At 41.2% G+C, this 25,659-nt stretch overlaps 2 protein-coding genes across 2 annotated transcripts in view; both read right to left on the reverse strand.

Annotated features, from left to right (window-relative positions):
- Positions 1 to 371: 371 nt before the first annotated feature.
- Positions 372 to 4,994, reverse strand: LOC137347574 (caveolae-associated protein 4-like). The gene is made up of 2 exons (XM_068012083.1): positions 4,519 to 4,994; positions 372 to 2,195 (listed from the first exon to the last, which is right to left on the reverse strand). Exons 1-2 carry the CDS (start codon positions 4,930 to 4,932, stop codon positions 1,566 to 1,568), a joined length of 1,044 nt encoding a protein of 347 aa, XP_067868184.1. The 5' UTR covers positions 4,933 to 4,994; the 3' UTR covers positions 372 to 1,565.
- Positions 4,995 to 5,144: 150 nt separating this feature from the next.
- The window catches only part of LOC137347569 (tomoregulin-1-like), a 319,329-nt gene continuing 298,814 nt past the window's right edge, over positions 5,145 to 25,659 (reverse strand). The window contains exons 8-10 of the mRNA XM_068012070.1: positions 23,300 to 23,414; positions 13,596 to 13,754; positions 5,145 to 12,142 (exon numbers count right to left, since the gene is read on the reverse strand). Coding sequence (XP_067868171.1) covers positions 12,052 to 12,142; positions 13,596 to 13,754; positions 23,300 to 23,414 — 365 coding nt within the window. The 3' untranslated portion in view covers positions 5,145 to 12,051. The remainder of the gene's footprint in view (positions 12,143 to 13,595; positions 13,755 to 23,299; positions 23,415 to 25,659) is intronic.

Raw genomic sequence — 25,659 nt, forward strand, 5'->3', positions numbered from 1 at the left:
TGTCATTCTTAAAAGCAAGTGTTGAAAACACAACAATTTTTCAGGAAGCTGCTTGAGCATCCCTAGCTGGGCAGGGGAAAATGGTCAGGATTCCTGCTCCTGTTTACTATCCAGTGACTCCTGCTGGAAATTCTGTTTGTATGGACATTGGGTAAGGACAGGATTGGGCTCGTTGTGCTTCCCCTCGCCCTGGTCAAATAACCTGCCGGCAATCAACATACAAGCTCACATGTGAAGAATGGCTGCTTGACTGAAATACCAGAGGGCTTCCAGCACCCATGGTACGATAGTTCAGCACCTCCAGGAAAAGGTGGGGGGGGGGGGGGGGTGCGGTGGAGAAAGGGAAGAAAGCTGAAAAATGAATTCAGGCACTTCTCAGCTGTGTCTATTTTAAGCAAGTGGCTCTCAAAATTGTAAAGACTATATTCATGAATGAATATGTATGTAAGGATAATGAATGAGTCTGCTCAAACTAAAAGTAGTTTATTCACTTGAATGTCCAACTGCGTGACTTATGCTTTCTACAAATAACACTGGAAACATCCCAAAGCTAAACATATAGCTCTGATGCTTGCAGTCACCATTGAGTATTTGCACATGCACACCACAATTAATGCTAGGGAAAAGACAACATGAAAAGTGCACCAAAGAATATTAAACTAAATCACACTTTTTTATATGTACAGTGGCAATTCTAATTCAGTTTGAAAACTAACTAAAGATACAAATGTGAATACGCAGAATACACACTTCAAAAACATGCTCATTTTAGCTAAATACTTGTATTAAAGAGTGTTTGTAAAATACCCCCAAAAAATCTATTTGAATTGTTTTGATTTTGTTTACGTAGCTATCCGGCTTTGAAAGATATTTACATTGAAGTAATATATTTCTAAACCACACAGCAATATGATTACAGAGGATGTAACAACTTCCCTGTGGGATGGAATATGGTGACTGTCCATGGATTTTTATACAACAATGTTATTGTCTAATGCCACGTTTATATGCCCAATACTTAGCATCTGTTCACTTCACTTATCATTCTGAGTCCTGAGTAGTGATTACTCAGTGTTTCAATTACCACTCGGTAACAATAGCTGATAGACTGACAAGAATTAAAACTGTACTACTTAACAGCCCTATGACAAAACTTTAAGATTCGAATACAAAATTAAATGATGCTGCTCTTCTTCAAAGGTCCACTGTTAAAAAAAAACCTTCCCACATTTTAGTTAGTTTTTAGATAGTAAACTTCCTGTCAATCCTTCACAATTCCACTGGACCCACTTCTACAACTATTAGGAGAAAGTAATATGCAGAAGACTGATCCACGGTCATCTGAGGTCCAGTTCAGCCTGCTAGCAGGGTGTGTGTGAGAGGAGTAGCGCCTCGTACATGACTGTGAAGCTTCATCAAAAAATGGCCAATTTAAAAAAAAATCTAAATAATTAAACTAGGCAAGTTTGATTTGATGCACAGGTACATGTTATAGATGTATTAACATCACAATTGAGACATAGCACTTTCTACGGCTATTAAGTAGCGCAGCTTTAAGTCTTTCTTTAGCTGAACTCAGGACTCTGCTTCACCTCTGCCACTGCAGGTACTGGCTCGTCACCTTTTTCCATTGTTACTACAACCGTTTCTGTGTTGGCAACATTTGTAATCGTTTCTGGGAGGCTATCTTCACCGACTTCAGCAGCTCCTGGTGCCCCAACATCCGTTGCCACTTCTGTACCCGTGACCACGCCTTTGGAACTTTCTCCTACACCTTTGACCGCAACTTCTTGCCCTTCCGCCCCGCTTCTTTCATTTTTCTTTTTTACATTCATATGAAATGGTTTCGAATCGACTATGGACTTTTTGATCCTCTCTCCTGAAATCCTTATCTTCTCTCTCCGGTCTGGAGGGACTATCGTGTTACTGAGCCGATTCATCTGCTTCTCCAAGTTTTGCCTGGTTTTCTGCATGTTTTCTTTTGAAAAAGCTTTTCTGATACTGTCCACCCGCATCTTGCCCGATTTCTTGAGACGTGCAGCAGTAGTTTCTTCATCATAAACAAATTCCTCATCAGATGAGAGGTCTGGCGGTGGCGTGGCTGCAGTTGCACTGTGTTCATCTTCAGCCGCAACCACATTCCCTTCGTGCGGAAGATTTTTATAAATTACGGAGGAAGGCATTTCATTTTCTTCCTGTGGAAATACAAAATGCTGTTTTTATTCTGGATTTCTATGTTAATGTTTCAATATGAAGACAGCAAGTAATTTTACCTTTTAAGCAGCTAACATTTCTCTTCAACTGTATCCAAACACAGAAATGAATTCTGCCACATCTCCATGAATTAATTTTCCATCAGCTTCTTAGTGGAAACAGTAAATCCCTTGTAAGTGATTCTATGATAACATCACTCCACTGTCAAATTCTTTTGAGTTGTCTGATGTAACACCATTCATTTTCCTCATAAAATTTATGTTATGATCAACTTTTGGTTTTGCAAGATAGAATAATTCTCAAAATTATATTGTGGGATGCTAGCATACCAATGCTAAAATTCCTATCACTGCCTTTTAGATGTATTAATGCCACTAGTAAATAGCAGAGAGAGGAATATCGCATTAAGCGTTTGTACATTAGTGTCCCAAGGTTTAATTTCAGAACTCTTAATCATTATTGAATAAGTAACTGAATATTCCCTCAGTTACCATAGTATTCTTGGATCATGTTTAAAAATGGAACAAATGGCAGTTTGATCTGCAAATTTATGTATCTCTTTGCCTGGCATAGACAGACACTAAGTCAATTGTTTTTATTCCTACAGATGCATTTAAAAAAATGTGCTGAAATTATCCCCCACTCCACCACCCCAATGGCTCAGCAACCTTATCCAATAAGTAGTTGAGACACACAGATTAAGATTATCCCAACAAGTTCAGTCACTACATTGAGCTGAGTTAGTTGGTAGTTCATTAAATTTGATCGTTGTGCCCTGGGTTACAGAACGGAAAAGTCAGGATGCCCATTTCTGATGAAAGGTCATCGACCTGGAACGTTAACTCTGTTTCTCTCTCCACAGATGGGTGGCACAGTGGTGCAGTGGTTAGCACTGCAGCCTCACAGCTCCAGCGACCCGGGTTCAATTCTGGGTACTGTCTGTGTGGAGTTTGCAGGTTCTCCCTGTGTCTGCGTGGGTTTTCTCCGGGTGCTCCGGTTTCCTCCCACAAGCCAAAAGACTTGCAGGTTGGTAGGTAAATGTAGGGACAGGTGGGGATGTGGTAGGAATATGGGATTAGTGTAGGATTAGTATAAATGGGTGCTTGATGGTCGGCACAGACTCGGTGGGCCGAAGGGCCTGTTTCAGTGCTGTATCTCAAACTAAAACAAAAACTAAAGATGCTGCCAGACCTGCTGAGTATTTCCAGCATTTTGTGTTTTTATTTCAGGGCTGCCCACTGTTTCTGATTCCCAGCCAGTGACCCCTGCTGGAGTTACATATGCATGGTCATCGGACGAGGTCAGGATCAGGCTCGTGTCTAATGTCCTCCCCCATCACATTTGCAGTCGAATGGCCTGCTGACACTGAATGGCAAAGCTCACACATGACTAATGGCCATTTGGGTGAGGTACCTGACATCAAGTGGCATGCGTGGAATGGTACTTTAGCAAAGAATCAATGCCTTCAGCGAAGGGAAAAAAAATTGCATAGGAATATCAATAATTTGTGAAAAATGTACTGAGCTACTTAAATCCAGTTGGAACACAAAGACTGTAATCATTCCCTCATTCTGTTATGAGATGTAATTTAGATGTCTGCTGTCAAAACAGGCAGGAGGTAAATGATACCAAAGTTGACGTGACTACAGGAGTCTTCTGTTACTGCAACATTCTAGCATCCACTTAATAGGTAATAGCACAGTGTACAATACATGAGAACATTCATCTCATTAGATTATCTATAAATATGTTAAAATAACTCCCAAAGATGTGATGACTGCAGCATGTTCCATCGTCACTAGTTACATTGCAACAGTATATGAAATATAATGGTATGCAACAGTGTGAAATTTCTAATATATTTCCAGGTATTCATCTATGCATAAACTGCACCGACCATCTTTTCAAAAATATACCAATGATGTAAGTATCGTTCCCTGCATATTATTTTTCATGTGGGCAGCAAATAGTCGCTGTTCCACAGCCAATAATCTTCACTGCAGATGGCACGAGGTCTGCTGATGTATTAATACTACCCTTTACTGTGTATGAATTTTACATCTGTTACTCTAAAATGATTTGTGTTTCAGTAGTTTTATTTAAAGAGCAACTGTTGTAGTTCAGATCATTGGCACATAAAAGGGGAAAAAAGATTTGCTTGGGGATTGTATGATTATAAAACATTTAACAGGTGTCCTCCTGTGACTAGTTCCATACCTCAGACTTTTACCACCACATAAGAATCATAAAGGAAGTTTGTTCAAACTAACATCAGATAAAGTGACCATTTCAAATGGCCCTTACCTGGAATATGACCACACGAAATTTATTCCTTTTGAGCAGCTCGCGGTGGTTTCCTTCAACCTTTTTGACCTGAGCATTCGTTTTATCCAGTCGCTGTCTCACATCTTTAACATTAGCGTTGATCTTTTGGGTTTTCACTAGTAACTTAGCGACTGTGGTATCTGTAGTCAAGTGAGCCTTATTAAGCTTTGCAACATCAATTTGTATCTCTTTAACAGTGTTTTCTATTTCCAGTTGCTGTTGCTCCATTTTTCGCTGAGTTTCATTAACACTGTCAACAATCCCGGCCACTTTCTCCAGGAGAGTTAAAATTGTTAATGGGTTCAGTGGAGTTGCTTCCCCTTCACCTGTTGCAGCACTGGTTATGTCAAAAGCAAGGTTGCTAGAATCTGAATACACTTGTTCCTCAGCCATGTTGCTGGTGGTTCAGAAAGCTCTCCTCCTGTGTCTAATTTAAAACATGAACTTTGTGTGAGTGTAGGCTAGAGGGGCCACAACCAATGCTGTGTTCCACACTGTGCTGGCAGCGATACATCAACCAGCCATTCTCACAGATGATCCAAGATTAAAAAGGGCAGTGTGTGACTCCACCTACTTCTGGAAGCCACCCATGTTTTACGGCTGTCATGCATCCATCTTGAATTATTTGAATACTTGGGTGCACGAAGATGGATTCTAACCCTGAGTGTGGAAAATACCTTTTGACTCTCACCCTGGTGATCGAACAGCTGTCCTCCATCAGTAAAATCTGAAATCTCATCTTACAGCTCTTTTAACTGCAGTACATAGCTGCCTTTTTATTTTGGTCATCACTATAAGTTTATAGAACAAGGTGTTGTTAGGCAGAGTTTTAACAAACACAGATATACACACATCAGAAATCAAAACTGCTATTTTAATAATGCACAAACACGCTTCTTTCTGTATTGTGTTTATAACAATTTTCATGGTTTTAAAGCTGAATTTTTTTAAATTTGCATACGTAATTAAAATATTAAGGAAAGTAACTTTGCCATGTCTTTTCAGGTTTAGAGGCAGGTTGGGGGTGGGGGGGGACCGGATGGGAGGGAACAATGGGGAAAATATCCCCGCACAGTGTTACATGATAAGGATTTATGAAACCACTCTAAGAAAACTCTCTGCCCATTGTCACTTATCATTCTCAAAATCCCTGGTTCAACCCTTTTCTTTAAAAATCCAGAGAAAGTGATGACATACAGAATTGTTAATGGTTTATATGAACAAATGAATAAAATAATTAGGATCCATGCAAGTTTCTCTTTGTCTAGTACCCATCATATCCTCTTCCATTGGCCCACCTAGCTGCAATTGAAATCTATTGACAATCACTACAAATTTACACTACTGTTTAGAATATGTCAGTTTTAGCACAGAGTTCTTTAGAAATGATCTGAATTGCAAATTACTTTTGGGGGAAAAAATCTGCAGAGTAAATAGAATTTATAATTAAGTAGGGTAAATATGGCACTGTGGGAAAGCAAGTTATAGAAATTTTCTGCACCTAGAATGAAACATGTAAATAGCAGGTTCAAAGTTATATTTTTAGGAATTAGAGGGGGAAGTAATAGGACTTTTGCAATGTGCTTTCTGCTTGGATCAGGATCTGAAGAAATCTGAAACAATTAGTTCTCATCTGTTTTATTTCAGATTATTGGAAATTAAATACAGGGAAAAATTGTTGAAAATTTTATGCAAATTTATGTAAATTCAATTAATTCTATGCTCCCCTCCTATCCTGAAGGCAGTGACAGATGCCAGAATATGGTACCACGGTACCAGCAACCATCCAATATCTCATGCACGAGAATACCCTTCACGTGGGAGGCAGGTGAAAAACCATGAATAGCATCACAGTTGAGACATGGCCAGTCCTCAGTAGATGCCCACACATTTCAGTTTGTCACTAGGAGGCATTTTAGGCTGAATTTATACCGCGCTCCATGTGAACGCAAACCAGTATGCGATGTTCCCCTGGACACCTGACAGCCTCAGTGCACTCAGTAGTCTCCTGAGTTACGTCGTTTCTTTTGGATTGTTGCCCACTCAGAAACACTTCACAACTGCACACAAAATTATATTGGGCCTGACACACGACGTGAGTATAGAAGATGGCAGACTATTATTTAACAAGTTAAGCAATTGCATGATTGTGTTCCCAAGTACTAATTTCAAGGCTTTGAATTTATAATTTTTTTTCAATTAACGTCCAAAATGGCATTTACTTTTTATTCTGGGATAGAAATGTTGGGAGAGATCTGACAACTTAGTTGTATTTTGAAACATAATCAAACTTTATTCTGAAATGTCTCAGAATATTGTTAAAAGCAAACCCTAATAAGATTAGCTCATTGTTGCTAATGATGGCTTTATAAATTAAGTTATTTTACTGGGATTGGCATTATATGATTAGCTGTTTAAAAATCCAATCAAAAATGAAGTGCCAGTGAATTTCGTTGGGAGCTCTTTCGGGTGTAGATCTGGGGTAAGGCGGAATAACCATTCAGGCCACTTGTTGCAGCCTGACCCTGTCCTACTTCTGGGGTCAGAGACACTTACATGTATTAGGAGGGTGCCCACACCATTAGGAAACTTTTCGTGTGTCTAATGGTGCTGACCCAAGGATATTCAGAGCAAACAACTGCCCATTTATTTTGAGAGGCTAATTTCTCGACAAGGAATAATCATTCAGCAATCAATTACTCCTCTTTGAGGTGGACTTCCAACTGCCCCAGCATTTCTGGCCCAATTTCCTGGGCCCAGGCCTATTGTAGTGGAATCTCGGCAAGATTCATGCTATCAAGAGGAAGCCGAACAGTGCAAGTGAGGGAACTCTGGTGGTGCTGCAACAACATCCCACTACAACACGAGAGGGACCCGTATAAGGGGCAAAGTGCTTCAAAAATCAGTTGGATCCCCAACTGAAGGCCTCAGCTAAGAAGAATTTTAGATGAAAGCGGAGGAGAATCCTTCAGAGATTGTCATTCCTTCCATTCTTGACCTGGTGTAATCAATATATTTTTACCCCTGGTGACTAGAGTTGTCAAAACTAGCTGAAAACTTTAAAGATGGAGATTCCATGAAGATAGGATTATTTAAAATACATAAAAATTAAGTAGGCCAATGAAATGATACACTGGCAGAAGATCAGCTACTATAAACTACTAAGGAGAAAATCAAATTCTGTGCTTAAAATTGAGAAGCAAATCTACAATCCAGAAGAACTGAGCACTGAAATTGCCAACCATTTTCAGCATTATGCTGTAATTTCAAACTATTTTCCTTCCCTGTCCTTGGGACACTTTCCATGTCAAAGGTGTTTGAATGCAAGTTATTGTTTTCCGTAACACTAGGGATTAACTGTGACTGGTCACTAAACATTTGTACTGCAGAGTATTATGTTTAATAAAAATAGTTTATGGATATTGGTAATACTTCCCTATGGCAAAGTGTCTTTGATGCATTGTTTGCGACATGAATATATTGTAGAAATGTACTATTTTTGATTTGACAGGTAGAACTTAAATTCAAATAAGAAAACTTTGCATTTGTAGGGCAAAAAAGTGTCTCAATATTGTACATTATTCCATGTGTCTTTGTTAAAATATTGCCTTCTATGAATGAAATACTTAAAGCTATAGAGGACAGCATTATGAAAATCACAAACAGAAAAACAACCAATGAAGGTGTATCTCTGATTATTTTACGCTTTACAATATAAATCAACTGTCATTACCTTAATTGTAAATTAAAACTTTATAAATGCAAAGAAGCAGATAGAAAGAAATGAAAGGAAAAAAAAGACTTGAACAACTTTTCACAACCTCAGGACATCCCAAAGCATTTTACAGCCACTGAAGTACTTTTGAAGTCTAGTCACTGTTGTAATGTAGCAGCCAGTTTACACACAGCAAACTCCCACAAACAGCAGTGAAACAAATGACCAGATAATCTGTTTTAGTGATGTTGGCTGAGGGACAAATATTGGCCAGGACACGCCATGACACCGGGGGTGGGGGGTGGAGGGGGGCTAGTTAGGGATCTCCCCTGCTCGTCTTCAAATAATACCATGGCATCTCATTCAGCCACCTGAGAGGGCAGACAGGGCCATCAATTGACACTTCTGCTAGTGCAGTACTCCTGCAGTCCAAATTATATGCTCAAGTCTGTAGAGTGGAACTTGCTGACTTGGAGGTGAGTGTTATCACTGAGTCATGGCTGACACTAATTTATGGTACTTGTTAGTTTCACTGTTATGCAGCATGAAAAGATGCTCATTTAAAATGCAAGGCATTATTTATTTGCCAATTTTAAGACAAAATGTTGATAGTATTTCACTTCTGGTGAAATATCTCTAATGTTGGTCCTTCAGTTTTACTTCATTGATGTATACTTGAAGGAACCACTAAATGTCATTTTTTAAAAATTCATTCATGGGATGTGGGCATCGCTGGCCAGGCCAGCATTTATTGCCCATCCCTAATTGCCCTTGAGAGGGTGGTGGTGAGCTGCCTTCTTGAACCGCTGCAGTCCATGTCAGGTAGGAAAATAAACAGTGCTGTTCGGAAGGGAGCTCCAAGATTTTGACCCAGCAATATTACTGAAGACCTGGGCTCCAGAACTTGTCTCGTCCCGAGCCAAGCTGTTCCAGTACAGCTACAACACTGGTATCAAGTCAGGATGATGTGTCTTGCCGGGGAACTTGCAGGTGGTGATGTTCCCATGCATTTGCTGCCCTTGTCCTTCTAGTTGGTAGAGGTCACGGGTTTGGAAGGTGCTGTCTAAGGAGCCTTGGTGCGTTGCTGCAGTGCATCTTGTAGATGGTACACACTGCTTCCACTGTGCGTCGGTGATGGAGTGAGTGAATGTTTGTAGATGGGGTTCCAATCAAGTAGGCTTCTTTGTCCTGGATGGTGTCGAGCTTCTTGAGTGTAGTTGGGGCTGCACCCATCCAGGCAAGTGGAGAGTGTTCCATTACACTCCTGACTTGTGCCTTGTAGATGGTAGGCAGGCTTTGGGGAGTCAGGAGGTGAGTTACTCGCCGCAGGATTCCGAGCCTCTGACCTGCTCTTGTAGCCACGGTATTTATATAGCTACTCCAGTTCAGTTTCTGGTCAATGGTAGCCCCCAGGATGTTGATACTGGAGGATTCAGGGATGGTAATGCCATTGAATGTCAAGGGGAGATGGTTAGATTCTCTCTTGTTGCAGATGGTCATTGCCTGGCACTTGTGTGGCGTGAATGTTACTTGCCACTTATCAGCCCAAGCCTGGATATTGTCCAGGTCTTGCTGCATTTCTACACGGACTGCTTCAGTATCTGAGGAATCGTGAATGGTGCTGAACATTGTGCAATCATTAGCGAACATCCCCACTTCTGACCTTATGACTGAAGGAAGGTCATTGATGAAGCAGCTGAAGATGGTTGGGCCTAGGACACTACCCTGAGGATCTCCTGCAGTGATGTCCTGGAGCTCAGATTATTGACCTCAAACAACCACAACCATCTTCCTTTGCATTAGGTCTGACTCCAACCAGTGGAGAGTTTTCCCCCTGATTCCCCATTGACTTCAGTTTTTCCAGGGCTACTTGATGCCATACTCGGTCAAATGCTGCCTTGATGTCAAGGGCAGTCACTCTCACCTCACCTCTTGAGTTCAGCTCTTTTGTCTATGTTTGAACTAAGACTATAATGAGGTCATGAGCTGAGTGGCCCTGGCGGAACCCAAACTGAACTTCACTGAGCAGCTTATGGTTAAGCAAGTGCCGCTTGATGGCACTATTGATGACACATTCCATCACTTTGAGAGTAGACTGATGGGGTGGTAATTGGCCGGGTTGGACTTGTCCTGCTTTTTGTGTACAGGACATACTTGGGCAATTTTCCACATTGCCGGTAGATACCAGTGTTGAAGCTGTACTGGAACAGCTTGGCTCGGGGCGCGACAAGTTCTGGAGCACAGGTCTTCAGTACTATTGCCGGAATATTGTCAGGGCCCATAGCCTTTGCAGTATCCAGTGCCTTCAGTCGTTTCTTGATAATCACGCGGAGTGAATTGAATTGGCTGAAGTCTGGCATTTATGATGCTGGAGACTTCAGGAGGAGGCCGAGACGGATCATGACCTGGTTTTAAAGAGAGAAGGTTTTACAGTAGAGCGCAATAAAATTTATTGTCTCTCCATGAACCAGTGTTTTCATTCTTTTTAAAAAGAGGAATGATATTTATTGCAATACTTCTCGGCCATGGATTAAGTTACTTTCTATGTTTACAATTTCATTGAATTGAATTTCAGCATTTGTATTAAATATTTGAAAATTGGTAATCTGCTAAGAAGTTGAAACAAAATAGTCCTTACAGAATTTTGACAGATTAGCTGAGAACTGAATTATGAGATAAGATGGCACCATTTAATTTTGAGTTCTGGGATAATGCAGTAGCTGTTTTACAGACAGATCACACCCTTGTCACTGCAGTGACAGAACCATGAAACTTTGTTAAACCACAATCCATAACACACAGGCCCAGTAGGTGACACTGTTGTAATTTTAGTACCATTATCAAAGTAATTTCAAGTACAACACATGTTTTAGTAATTACAGTGCATTTTATCACAGCGTGATGGTGACTCATAACAGAGTATCAATTCAACTTTTAAAACCATTTGAATCTCAGTAAATACACCAAATGATCAACTAAAGTCTTGTTCTACAAAGACAAATCCATTTTTTGTGTGGCACACACCACAAGCACCACCAGTTACATTTATGTGTTACTAAATTTACACCAAGGGGAGTCAAATATAGCTAAATATAGCTGTAGTGTCAGAGTTATTAGAATGGTAGTGCTCAGATGTCCACCACATACTCAATCCAAACAGCTTTGAATTTTAAACTAATCACAGTACACAGTTCCACAAATCATGCAAATAGTGTTTGAAAAGGTATTATTTCCTAATAATTTTTTTAAAAAACCTTCATTTCTTGTAAGGAAAGTCAGTTGTAAACATTTTTCCCTTTGCTTTTATAGTCTTGTCTTTAGCATGTTCTGTTGATCCCTTGTTTAAACCTCTTCAAGTATTTCTCTGCCTTTCGAGTGTCATTTGTAATTTATCATGAACATTGTGGCAAGGTCATTACACAACATATGTTAGTGGCATAAATAAAGAGCAAATTCTGCTTGTGAAGTACAAAAATGTCCCTTTCTTAGTATATTATTTTGATACCAGCGGCATCATCTTAACTTGTGTTTTTTTCTGTTTGAATTTTTTCTAGAAACCAAGAAACCCTCCTATTGGCGGGGTGGTGAAACTGTCAGTTACAATTAGACTGTCTTACTTATTTACCGCAAATGGGAGTATCCTGGTTGTACCACCAGACACAGTAATCCATACGCTGGTAAAGGTCCAGAAAGCCTCTGAAACAAAAATCTCCTCTTCTCAGGAAAAAAAAAATCATTTGTAATTCAGCAATTGGTGAGACATGGTAAATGAAGCAAAAAGTATAAAAGGAATGAAACTAGACCATTCTTGATGAAGTGGTGCAGTCCGCATTAAAATGTCCTAGGTTTTGTTTCTGTCGACGACCTCGGTTATTTTTTGGACATTTCCTGTGAACCAAATGATGAAAATAATCAGAGTTTTATAAATGTAAGATCTCTGTTGTTTGCTTTTTAAAAAAGATTTTGGTGTTTGCCCATGTGAACATCAAAGATGCCATGCTCAAGGTGCAGCACAGCCAGTTGTGGAATAAGGGTCACTCTCCATTCTGTGCCAATGATGGGCCACCTATCTGCATCAATGTGACAGTTCCCATTCCAAAACTATCCACACTGGTGGCCCCTCTGAGAAAATCAATTCAGTGCCAAATTACAGCTAGTTTAGTGGCCTGTACTCATTAGAATCTGGATTGATACTATTAAAAGTAATTTCATGTAGGACCTTTACAGCCAGAAAATAGAGGAGAGTTTTGTAAAACTCAGTCTGGGCTGGGTTCATATCTAGGTCTTATTTGTGAAAGGGCAATGCCCTGTCCTGCTGAACTACCTAAGCTTTCTCAGATAAGTGACCCAATTAAATATGATGTAAAACAGAGAAGCTTTGTGTGATTTTCCTAAAATAGTTTGAAGGCTCATATGTCTAAAGCCCAATTAGTAGTTGAGAGGTTGGATTAGTACATCACCGTGCCAAGGATGTAAGAGAATAAATGCAATTCTCCAGGTGGTGAGTTCACAACCTCAGCTACACAATCCAGTGAAGAACAACTGAAGATTTGCTGTTTTTCCACAGAGAGGGAGACAAAAGTCCATGGGTGAATGAGCTGCTTTCATGCATATCCGAGAGGGTGGACTAGCACAACAGTGACGGAGATATCGACATACCTGTGCACCTGTGGAACATTCACACAGTGAAATCTATATTAATCACAATAATCGGCATGGGCATGGAAACTGAAGGATATATTTGGTCTCACAAGAATGCTGCAGCAACAGTGCTAACCTAGACACCGGAATAAAGGTAAGTATGATATGGATAACAAGACAAATACTGGAGGTGATTTTCAACTTCTGCCCTCCCATACCTCAGCTGAAAATGGGTGGCTGACACATGTAAATCAAGAGGGGAGCATGGGCAACGCGGCTGCCTCTTAGATGCACAAGGCCTGCCTGATTACATTTTCTGGTGGACAGTAAATGGGTGAATGGCAGGTGCATCTGTTTGAGGCAAGAGGCTGTTTAAATATGCAAATTGGGGTCCTACACCATTGTAGGACATTGATTGCATTTTTAAAGTGCAAATGGGCAATGTAGCACCATGTGCAAGATGGCTTGGGTCTCTCGAGCCAGTTTCAGGGAGGAGGTATGCCCACTCTGTTGACTTCACATCTGCTTTGGGCAGAAGGGAATAATTCCCCTCTCCCCTCCCATTACATACTGGAAAACAAATCATGGAGGAGCAGGGATGAACGGGAAAACTAAGAATATTTTCAAAACCATGTATGTATAGCTCCAAAAATAGCTCCTGTAAATTTCTTTTGCTGCATTATTAATGTAATCTACTTACCTTGTTATACACATCACCACAGCAACTATTATAGCAATCTGCACAGCTCCAATTATTGCTGCAATTAAGACATAGTGTAGCTTTTGCCCACTTGGAACAACATATAGAATACTGAAGTCTCTGTTTTCACAGCGCTGTCCAATGTATCCAGAGTCACAGCTGCAACAGCAAAATAGGCAGGTACTACATTGGCATCTAAACATATAATAAGTCCCAACACATTTTAGGTTTTTGTTTCAGTTTTCGACCTTACTTTCCAGTTTTCCCAGCTCTGACTGACAGTTGGAATACAGTTCCACAGGCACCAGCAGCCTTCCAGCATCACACCAAAGTGATCATGCTTCATGTATGTGCCCACAAGATGAGGCTATTCTTCCACAGAGGGCATCATAGCTGAAGCTGATCCTGTTCTCACCTGACAGTCACACATTCTGTTAGGAGTTATGGAGTAAAAACTCGAGCCAGGGACCCTGGCTAATTTTTCCCCTCCCTCCATCATAACTATTAAAGGTCACTGCAGTGCCCAACTGCTGCCCTGGCTCAGGTTAACTAACTGAGCATAGCAGAACTGAACATAGGTCCCTAGTGTTACACAAGATAGTGTGTCTGTCCACTAGATTGTCAGGGCAGTGCAACAATTATTAGTTAAATTAAAAAAAGTGTGTAAATATTAAACAGATTTAGTTTTTTGACCAAAAAATGACAGTAATTATAAGTCCCACTTTTTTCCCTGTTTTATCTGTGACTTGTAAACAGGATGCTGCATGAATGGTGATGAATGGCTATAGGTAGCAACCCTGTGACATTCCTGAAACAGTTACTGGTTCCCTTCTGTGTGGAACATGTATTTTTTTTTATTTCAGTAGGATCTTTAACTGCAGACGTTCAAAATACACATAAATTTTACATTTTCTTTTCACTGTTTATATTGGCTTTTACCAAGCTCTAATCTTTTGAGGGGTATTCCTGCAAAAGAGAGATTTCCTTTCCAGTGCATGAACATTTAAATTCTATTTTAATGTTTCCTCCTGAGCATTTCTCAGGGCACTGTTGTGTTTCTGTAACAGCCAGTCCAGAAGTTAAAGGGGCCGCGCAATCCTTCAGCTGGGATCACATGCCATGCTTTTGCATTTGTTGTAGTTGTGGCTTCACGACCAGATCTACAGCGTCAACAAAATATGTGGGGTACAATTACACTGAACATACTCCACTGCACAGACTCTCCACAAGTTTCACTCCTCCCTTCTGGATTACTGCTGAAGAGGATTTGGTCAGCAATACACCATCCTGCTCAAATTAGAGAAGCCGGGATTGTTCTGTTTAGAGTAGGGTAGGTCAAGGGGAGATTTAATAGAGGTGTTCAAAATTACAAAGGGCTTTGATGGGGTACATAGAATGAAACAGCTGCCACTGGCAGATGGGTTGATAACCAGGGACACAGATTTAAGGTAGCTGGCAAAAGAATCAGAGTGTAGATGAGGAGAAAACATTTTAGGCAGCCGTTTGTTATGATCCTGAAAGGGTGATAGAAGCAGATTTAACAATAACTTTCAAAAGGAAATTGGATAAATACCTGAAAAAATTACATGGCTATGGGGAAAGAGCAGGGAGTTGGATTATTCGATATTTCTTTACAATAACATGGCAGGACAACAACCCCAGGGAATGGATTACCAGTCAATGGAAACACAATCCCCGAGTCTCCTCCAGTCCAAAGGAAACTCTGAGACCGAAACCAAACAAACTGCCTTGCACTTGAAGAATGAATTTCTCCCAAATGTATTTACATTGGGCGGCACAGTGGCGCAGTGGTTAGCACCGCAGCCTCACAGCTCCAGCGACCTGGGTTCAATTCTGGGTACTGCCTGTGTGGAGTTTGCAAGTTCTCCCTGTGTCTGCGTGGGTTTCCTCCGGGTGCTCCGGTTTCCTCCCACATGCCAAAGACTTGCAGCTTGATAGGTTAATTGGCCATTATAAATTGCCCCTAGTATAGGTAGGTGGTAGGGAAATATAGGGACAGGTGAGGATGTGGTAAGGATATGGGATTAGTGTAGGGTTAGTATAAATGGGTGGTTGATGGTCGGCACAGACTCGGTGGGCCGAAGGGCCTGTTTCAGTGCTGTATGTCTAAACTAAACTACTGCCATGACAACAAAGGAAATATATCAAAGATCTTGCAAATAAAGTGGTTTCACAAAATACACAGATTTATGCGAAGGCATGAAAGAATATTTGAAAAAAGCAACACCTAAGAATCTTAACTAGGCTTCCGTTGAGTTGAAATTATCACTATGATTCAGCTGATGGTATGAAAACAATTGTAAAAAGGGAGGTACATTGTCACATGTTTTAGCACTTTACCTGCCCCTTCAATCTCAGCATAGACATTCCATGCTATTATCCACTGAGTGAGAGTAAAATTACTTTGCATTGGAACCATCAATAGCTTTAGTGACAGGAATTGTGCTGGTGGTTATTAGTGGTGATGTTAAAGGCTAAAAAATTGTAAGCAAGTTTAGGATATCCTGGTATTTTATCATCATAGCAGGATAATTTGAATGTGAGTCTTGCTGTATAGCTCATAAAATGAACAACCATTTTTGATATGTATCCAATTTGGCACAACTAATAAATAGACTGTATCAGCCCAAATAGATATATTACATTGTTCATTTGGAAAGAAACCAATTAAGCAAGTTTAGCCTTTTCTGCCTACATAATTGAGGGAATTGCAGAAGTGAAATACAGTCAACCATCAGTGATTGCCAGTCACAATGAAAGGTGTATGAACAATGGTCCATTAATATGGGTGCATCATATGTGAAAGAACTGTAAATAATATTATAACAAAGTAATTTGGAAGATGTAAAGGTTCCATGAGAATGTTTGGAAAAACATTTTATTTGCACACATGGTGACTTAAAATTATATCAACACACAATACTGCATCGTTTGTGCATGAAGTTATCTTGTTACAAAAAGCACATGATTTTTCTCCCTTCATAGACAATAAAAGGTTTTCAAAAGACTCTTCAATTAAGCCAGAGTCACTTCAATTATCAATTTCACCCTATGACTTAAATGAATCCAAGTCATTTGTTACAATTTTATTTAATCAGTTAATAAAATTTCTCAAATTGAAACCTACAATTTCAGTTCACAAACTTTGTCTTAATTCGTAGTGGCATCCTGCAGTATTAGGCAGGAGTAAGGATGCAAAGAGAGCAGTCAATTTCAAATGGCCACTCTCCAACAATTCCTCAGACAAATTAGCTGATGCAAGCATATTACAGATTAGATTTATGCTATCACTTGATCATTCTGTGGTTAACTGATTAGACGCAAAGGATTTCAGCTCCAGCCAAGACCATCACAAAAATGGTTCATTGAACACAATTCAGAAAAATTTGCTCAAGCAAACTATCATATTGATTTTGAGAGGAGCTAGAAAGACAGATGTAAAGCTTAAAGCAGAATTAAGAACTGTATCAACTTGGCTCTGTTGATAGAACTGGTCCAGTTAGAATATTGTGGGTTTAAGTGGATGACATTTGGGAAGGCTGCATTGTTACGACATAGTAAACTGAGGCCTGAACTGCCTGCTTGAGTGGGGGGTAAAAGCCCCATAGCACTGTTCAGGCAGTTCTTCTGATACCCTGGCCCACATTCCTCCCTCAATGAACATGACCAAAAACAGATTATCAAGTCATTCATTCATTTGTTGTTTGCAGGACATCACTGTGTGAAAATTGGCCGCCATGTTTGCCTGCCTAACAACTACACTTTGAATGTAACCTATTGGTTGTAAAAGGTTTTGGGTGATCTGTGGATGATATGACATTCTGCTCCTGAAATGTCGTGGGAAGTTTTACTGTCCTCCCACAGCAATAACTTAGATTTACATAGTGCCTTTAATTTAATAAAACGTCCCAAAGAGCTTCACAGGAGCATCATAACACAAAATATGACACCAAACCACATAAGGAGATATTCGGCCAGGCGACCAAAAGCTTTGTCAACAAGTTAGGTTTTAAGGAGTGTCTTAAAGGAAGAAAGTGAACTAGAGATCCCGAGAGGTGGAGGGAGGGCTCAGGGTCTAGGTAATTGAAGGCACAGCAATTCAATGTTGGAGTGATTAAAATCAGAGATGCTCAAGAGGCCAGAATTGGAGGAGTACAGATATCTCAGAGGGTTGTGGGGCTGGAGAAGATTACAGAGAAAGGGAGGGGTCAGGCCATGGAAGGATTTGAAAACAAGAATGAGAGTTTAAAATCAAGGCATTGCTTGCCGGGAGGCAGTGTATGTTAGTGAGCACAGGGCTAATAGGTGAATGTGACCTGGTGTGAGTTAAGACATGGGCAGCAGAGTTTTGGATGACCTCAAGTTTACAGAGGGTAGAATGTGAGAGACTAGCCAGGAGTGCATTGGAATAGTTAAGTATAGAGGTAACAAAGGCATGAGGGTTTCAGCAGCAGATGAGCTAAGCCAGGAGCGAAGTCGGGCGATGTTACGGAGGTGGAAATAGGCAGTCTTGGTGATAGTGCGATAATGAGGTTGGAAGCTCATCTCAGGGTCAAATATGACACCAAGGTTGTGAACAGACTGTCTTAATCTCAGACTGTTGCCAGGAAGAGGGATGGAATTGGTAGCTAGGAAACTGAGTTTGTAGCAGTGTCCAAAAACAATGGCTTCAGTCTTCCCAACATTCAAATGGAAGAAATTTCTGTTCATTCAGCAGTCTGATAACTTAACGACAGTGGAGGAGCTGAGATAGCTGATAGTCAGGTAGAGCTCGGTGTTGTCAGTGTACATCTGAAAACTAACGCTGTGCTTTTGGATGATGTCGCTGAAGGGCTGCATGTAGATGAGAAATAAGAAGGGGGCCATGGAGAGATTCTTGAGGGACACCAGAGATAACAGTGCAGGAGCAGGAAGAGAAGCCATCGCAAGTGATTCTCTGGCTGTTATTAGATAAGAATGGAAACAGGCAAGAGCAGTCCCACCCAGCTGGATGACAGTAGAGAGGTGTTGGAGGAGGATGGCGTGGTCAAGTGTCAAAGGCTGCTGACAGGTTGAGAAAGACGAGGATATCATTTTTGACTTTGATAAGAGCTGTTTTGGTACTGTGGCAGGAGTGGAAACCTGACTGGAGGGATTCAAACTTGTTATTCAAACGAATGACCTGGAGAAGCCAGGGAAACAGTGTAAATGGCTGTTGCTATTTCCTTGGGAGTTCTGCCAAAGTCTGGATAGAACATGTGCATAATTACAGGGCCACAAATGCAAGATCCTTCTTTTTTTAGTAGAACATGTTTTTACATATATTGTTTACCCAGATTAATTCTATTAAATCAATTCTGATAGGTTGCATCAGACTAATCTTACTGGAGGGGAAATTCAAAATGGGCAAGTGGCAACCTGATATTCGCATCAAATTTGGCTTTGGTCCTCATTTAAATGCTGCTGGCAACGAACATCAAAAGTATCATGCTAATTTGGTGGGTTTATGCTCTCCCAAAGATCAGACTTCAGGTTGAAAAAGTACCTACAAGGATATGTAACATTCTGCCTCAAAATGTCAACAGTTCAGGCTTTCAACTGACACTTCTTTGGGCTGGATTTTTCCCACAGGCTTCTGAACCCCGCCGTGAGGCTCAAATGGGAGTCAGAAGCTCGCATTGTGTGGGAAACAGTCAGTCATTGTGATATTCCTCAAAGCATCCTATTAATGGCCAGAGAACGGGCTCACCGTCCAACAAAGGGTGGAGGGTGGGCTTCCAAAGCTGGACAGCCAGAGGCCTTCCATCCTGAAAGCAGCAGCAGGAGGTCACTGCAGTTAAGTGAGAAAGAGGGTACTTCAAAGTGGAGGCACCTTCTCTCCAACAAAACAAAAAATGGCATTTACAGCCGGGCCACCACTATAGGGGGTGGGCAGCCTGCAGTTGCTGCTGTATCGAGGCAGGCAGGGAGGGCTTCTAGGCCTGCTGGGAATGCTGGCTCCCTGGTCTGCCACTGTGAAGCAGCTAAACTGGGCTCCGCTGCCTCCAGGAACCTGGAGGCTGACTGGAAAATCCCAGTTGACTTGCTTAAATTGGTCTTAAGTGGCCCTTAATGAGCTTAATTGGCTACCTGCCACACCCCCAATCCCGCCTCTGGTAAAATGGCCTGTGGGCGGGATGGAGCCAGGGAACCACCATGCAGGCTGGCGGTGCTATTTTTAGTACCTTCCTAACTCTGTTCCTGCCCCGACTCAGCTTATCTGCTGCTGAAATCCTCATTCATGCCATTGTTAACTCTATACTTAACTATTCCAATGCAGCCCTGGCTGGTCTCCCACATTCTACCCTCTTTAAAGTCATCCAAAACTCTGTTGTCTGTGTCTAAACTCACATTAAGTCCCATTCACCTGTCACAACCAGGTGAGAAAGGTGTCTAGGGTTCCCTCTCAGCCATCACCTGGTCTTACTGTAACAGGGTTTAATTTTAAACACACCATGTTTTTAGCTCCCCCTTGGTGAATCCTTGTTCACCACTTTCCAATTATAAGGCAAAGAAACCAGCACAAACAGGCTTTCTTCGGTTTAAAGAAGAAAAGTTGAAATTTTTTAAACTTAAACTGTAATTCGGTTAATGCCTATGGATACACAACACACCCACGCTAGCATGCATACGCGATACATACATGCAAATAGAGACAGAAAACAGCAGAAGAAAAATAAAGTGGAAAAGTTTGAGGCAATATCTGAAGAGTTTTTGTTTCGGTTCTTGGAGCTCACTGTAGAGTCCTTGATTGTAGGTAGATCTTGCTTTTCGTTGGGGCCCAGTACCCTTCTTAAACCTTGTTTGCTGCAGGAGACTTTTCTCTCTTGGGGTTCATGTGTCTTCAGTGGATTCAGAGGCTTGTGAGAAAGAGGTGGGAGTGACAGGAGGGATCTTCTCAGTCCAGGAGCAAACAGACACTCTCAGTTCAAACTGTTTGTACAATTCAAAAAATCTCAGGTTGCCAAGCAGGTTTGTCATGTGACTAGCTGGTTTGACCATGTCTGTTTGTGTATTTGACCATCTTAGCAGTCAACCTGGAATGTGAGCTCCCCCACCTTCAATGTCTGGTGATCAAAAATTCATTGTGGGTTGAATGTGTCAAGGAATGGCTGCTTTGTCCTTTCAAACACTGCCTGATACTATGCAAACGTCTTTCCAGCCAAGATCTGGCAATTTTTTAAAGCAAGTCCCTTCTTCACTTCAACAACAGTTTGAAATGTAATGTTCATGTGGTGAAATTAATATACCTCATGTTTGGCAGGTAGGGGCCCTACATGACACACCTATTACCCCTGTGCTCGCTGATCTACATTGACTCCCAGTCAAGCAACAACTTGATTTTAAAATTCTCATTCTTGTTTCCCCCCACTCCTCCTATTGCAAGCTCCCACCCCCATCCTGGAACTTAGGTTTGGGCTGCTGCCGATGAGACAAATAGCCCAATATTGATCACCTTCAATGTGCAAGCTGCCTACTTGTGTGACATAAATTCTATCTGATTTATATTAAATTAGTGCTTACTCATCACCTTATATCTGAAAAATATCTAAAGCATCTCTCACCATGGTATGTCGGAAGTAGATTGCTATTAAACCAGTTTTACATTTTAACATAAGCTGACGAACAAGCACAAAATTAACATAGTGGGGGAGATTGCGTAACATGCAGACTTACATCAATTCATGGGTTGCTACCTCTGCAGTGTTCTCTATTGATATCACAGAAGAATGCTGCATGGCCCACAGCTCTTCCAGCCCCTGATGAATCGACATATGTCTGCATAGTGCCACGAGAGTGGAGCTGCATGAATGAAATTTTCTCGTGTCTTTATATGCTTAACCTTCCTGGATTGAGTGAATGAGTTGGCTAAAATCCATGCTTTACACACGATTAGTTAATTTTATAGTAAGTTATTTTGTGAAATATGTGGATGATATTTTCAAATCCATAAGAGCTTAACAGTTGTTGGCTAGTGTTGTTCACACATATGTCTGTTCAATGAAGTCCAAGTTTACTCTCCACTGGGACTATAACAGGGAACTAGATACATGAAAAGAATTCAACCCCTTGACACAAACATCCTTGGGAACTTCAACAAAAAGATGAAAGCTTAATTAAGTTCAAAATTTATTATTATTGGCAGCATCATCTTTAAACAAGCATCAAACAGCTTCATGCCCCTCTTTATACTACTTGACTGCTTGTGATGGCAAGAGAACAATTGGAGTGAATAATAGTGATGTATGATCCTGCCTTACTGCTTCCAGAGGCAGTGAAACCTTCCTAGAATTTGAGTTTCACTGCACCACCTGAAAAGCAGTGCCTGTGGAAAAGCTAAAGAGTTCTTCGTAGCATCATTTGAGACTGAGCCTGTTATTTTGGGTCTAAACCCGCAGGCTGCATGTACAGGTCAGTTATGCACTTGCAGTACTATGGTGCAGTACAGATTTTTCCCTGCCAATGGCCAGATCTTCAATTCTGAAAGTAACTTTGCATATTTGAGAACTGCATAGCAAAGGAATATAAAACTATAAGCTTTGTTTCGACACGCAGGGAGGACATTACATTTGTTTGCCATCTATAGCACAATATGAAGAAATGTGTTTAAATTTTGTACAAATGGTAAACAGAGCACATCATTCCCTAAGGAAAGACTTAAAAGGCATTTAAAGACTGCATTTATCAGAGTAAAAGATCTTTATCAATTTGAACAAACAGACTGATTTAGCATTCAATCTGTGCAGCTCAAATCCATTTATTGCTAATTGTATAAAAGGTAACACTTGAACATTCTACTATGGCAACAGACCAATACTCAGCTAACTGTGAACTCCATTGCTACTGATTACTCTTGTGAGTAAATTATTGTTTCGCACGATACTGGCAAACAATCAGGTTATAGTAGAAAGGATAATTACTAAACAAATGGATTCGTGGGTACATCTAAATATTATCAATTAGTCTTAAAACATGCTTTCCCGACATTGTAGAGTAAATGCTTTACTTCTAAGATTATTTCTTGTTACACTTATAGAATAATAAAATGGGTACAGCGCAGGAGGCCATTCAGCCCATTGAGCCAGTGCCAGCTCTCTGCAAGAGCAATTTAGCTAGCTCCACTCCCCCGTCTTTTCCCTGCCTGTAGTCCTGCAATGTTTTCTCATTCAGGTGCTTATTTAATACCCTTTGAAAGCCATGGTTCAATCTGCCTCCACCACCCTTTTCAGATTGTAACCACTCGCTGCATAAAAAAGATTTTCCTCATGTCGCCTTTAGTTCTTTTGCCAATCACTTTAAATCTGTGTCCTCTGGTTTTCGACCCTTCTGCCAATGGGAACAGTTTCTCTCTATCTTCTCTGTCCCTCATGATTTTGAACACCTCTATTAAATCTCCTCTCAACCTTCTGTTCTCTAAGGAGAACAACCCCAGCTTCTCCAATCTATCTACATACTGACTTTGGTGCCCAGAATTGGATACAATACTCCAGTTGAGGCCGGACCAGTGTTTGAAAACTTCCTTGCTTTTGTACTCTATGCCACCATTTATGATTTTTTTATTTCGGATCTTTCCGAGAATAAAGAATGATCTGAACTTGAAAACCACACTGATCAACATCCCATTATAATAATAACAAGGGGTAAAGAGAAAATCAGATACTTACAGACAGGACGTCTCTCGGCGAGCGTAAATATATTCACATTTGCCATGCATGCAGATATTTTCTGAACATGGTTGGTAGTTTCCAGTGTAAATATCTTCTCTTTGATCACTGGCATCTTGAAAGTAAATTAATAGTTATCAGTATCATTTGCACTCATTTCACTTGTTTGGCACAGGTTGGCTGCTTTAAAGTTATCATAACATTTGGATGATTGGGTTGGATTGTTGCCTGTAACTCTTTGCCCTTAATCAAAATAATTCTATAAATTGTTGGCACAAGTGCATGCTGTCCTGTTTAGCTTCTTTAGCTGATAGATCTGGGACATTCATTAACTCAGTGTTCAGACTTCTCAAAAAGGCCCAGGTTTCTGACAGCATTGTTACAGGCATATGTAACATTACAATACGTACCTCAATTTCTCGTCAATTTTGAATTTAAAAAAATTATATTAAATTTTTATTTTCTACTGTAGAAACCTGGATAGTGGCTGAAAAGATTTTCAAAAAGTATTTGGAGTGATTTGATTCCATTGGTTCTTTCTTCGATTGATGGATTTTGATGACTGCACATACTTTATTCATTGGGCAGAATTTTATATGAACTAACCCAGTTGCAGTGGAGAAACTGGCAGAGGGTCAGGCACCTGATCGTTGAAGTAACGGGTGTGCTGTGGCTGTTCAACTTAGCTTCTAGGTGCAGGCATGATGATGACCCGTTCCTGTCAAAGGAAGGATCTTTACTTACAGGGACCCCAGCTAGGGTCAGAATGGTTGCATCCTACACCCTTTGTGAAGGCTGCAGGAAGAAGAATGATGGCAGGGTAACGTGGGAAGGCTACCCCTCACCCCAGGTTTCTGACTTTTCCCTGGAGATGATGTTGGAAGGGGTGAGGGCCAGGAGAGAAGCCCTGTTTCCTGCAGATGGGAGGAAAAGGCCAACCACCCAAACCAAACAGGAGGTATAAAAGTAGTGAGCAGCAGGACTGTGGTCCCTCACAGCTGGATACAGTGTTGCAAGAGGTTTGATGACCTAATGAGAGCAGGGAAGGTGAGGGGCCCAGCATTTTCAGGTGCCAACTCCCACACCCTGACCTCCCCAGCATTCTCCTGCACTGCACTCCTCAGACCAACAAACACACACACAAAGCTCCACTCATTCTTCTTTCTCCAGCCAACTCCTCACATCCCCATCGGAACAGCCAACACTCACCCTCATCTTATTGACATCTTGCATCCATCCCTCAAGTCACCCTTAACAAAGTTTCTCATTCCATCCTCTCCACTTCTCACACTATATCTCTCTGCTTTCTTTCATTGCCTGAGAAGAGTCTGCATAACTCCAGGGAGAGGCAGAGAACTGGGGGTGGACCTGCAGTGAAAGCCATATTGACTACTGCAGAGGAAATGGCGTTGGAGATTGGCAGGGTGTCACAGTCCATAGGTGTGGGTGATGGAGATGAGGGTCTCCCACATACCACTGGTGACAGCATTAGATATCACATTGTCACTTGGCATGTAACAGTCACTCATGTTAAATTGATGTCACCATTAACTGAAATGTCATGATATGTGCAATGTAGAATTTGAACCCTTTCCTCTTGCCAGCAATAATTCATGTCTTTCATCTCCCAAAGGACCTTCAAGGGTGACAGCGGAGCTGCAGCAACAGAAGTCCTCAGAAGGGAGTGAGCACTCTGAGGATATACTGTCATATGACTCATGCTTACTCTCCACTAGCGCAGATATACAGCCCTCAGTGGGTACCGCAGTAGATAGTTAGATTGCAACATGGTGAGAAGCACATCACATGTGAACAGAAGCAGATGCTTGAGACAATGATGGCAGTGGAGAATCCCTGTTGGAGGCTGCAGGACACGCCAAGCTCTGCTCAAATGGATGTAGATGTTGAGCCACAGGGGTCACCAATGAAAAAGGAACCTCTAGAGCAACAAGAAGAAATGTGTGTGCTTCAGTCTGTATTTCCAGAAGCTATGTGCGCAATTGGAGAGAGGTTTGATGAGTCCATCTCTAGCATGAGTGCCATGATATCTCAGGTAATGACACTGATGTCCAGCTTCATAGAAAGAGTGGCCACCTGCATGGAGAATCAGATGTGGCAGGCTACCAAGAGCATGTTGGCTCAGACCAATGACCTACTGACTACCATTTACAAAGGATGGACGAGAGCCTCACCTTGGAGACTCAACTCCTTACTGAAATGCAGCAAAGTGCTCTCCAGCTCTTGGCTAGCAGGGAAGTGCAGGGGGGCCATGAGAGCAAAGATGGAGAAAGGACACATGGAAGTGGGACTCTTCTAATGCCTCGCAAAGCACCCACCCCGCAACCACCCCAAGACAGAAG

The sequence above is a fragment of the Heterodontus francisci genome, chromosome 2, assembly GCF_036365525.1.
Source record: "Heterodontus francisci isolate sHetFra1 chromosome 2, sHetFra1.hap1, whole genome shotgun sequence".
Lineage (NCBI taxonomy): Eukaryota > Metazoa > Chordata > Chondrichthyes > Heterodontiformes > Heterodontidae > Heterodontus > Heterodontus francisci.

Coding starts and splice junctions, on each gene's coding strand:
- LOC137347574 (XM_068012083.1), bottom strand. CDS start 4,932: ATGGCTGAGGAACAAGTGTATTCAGATTCTAGCAACCTTGCTTTTGAC. Junction 2,196..4,518: donor TTCGTGTGGTCATATTCCAG/GTAAGGGCCATT, acceptor GTATTTCCACAG/GAAGAAAATGAAATGCCTTC.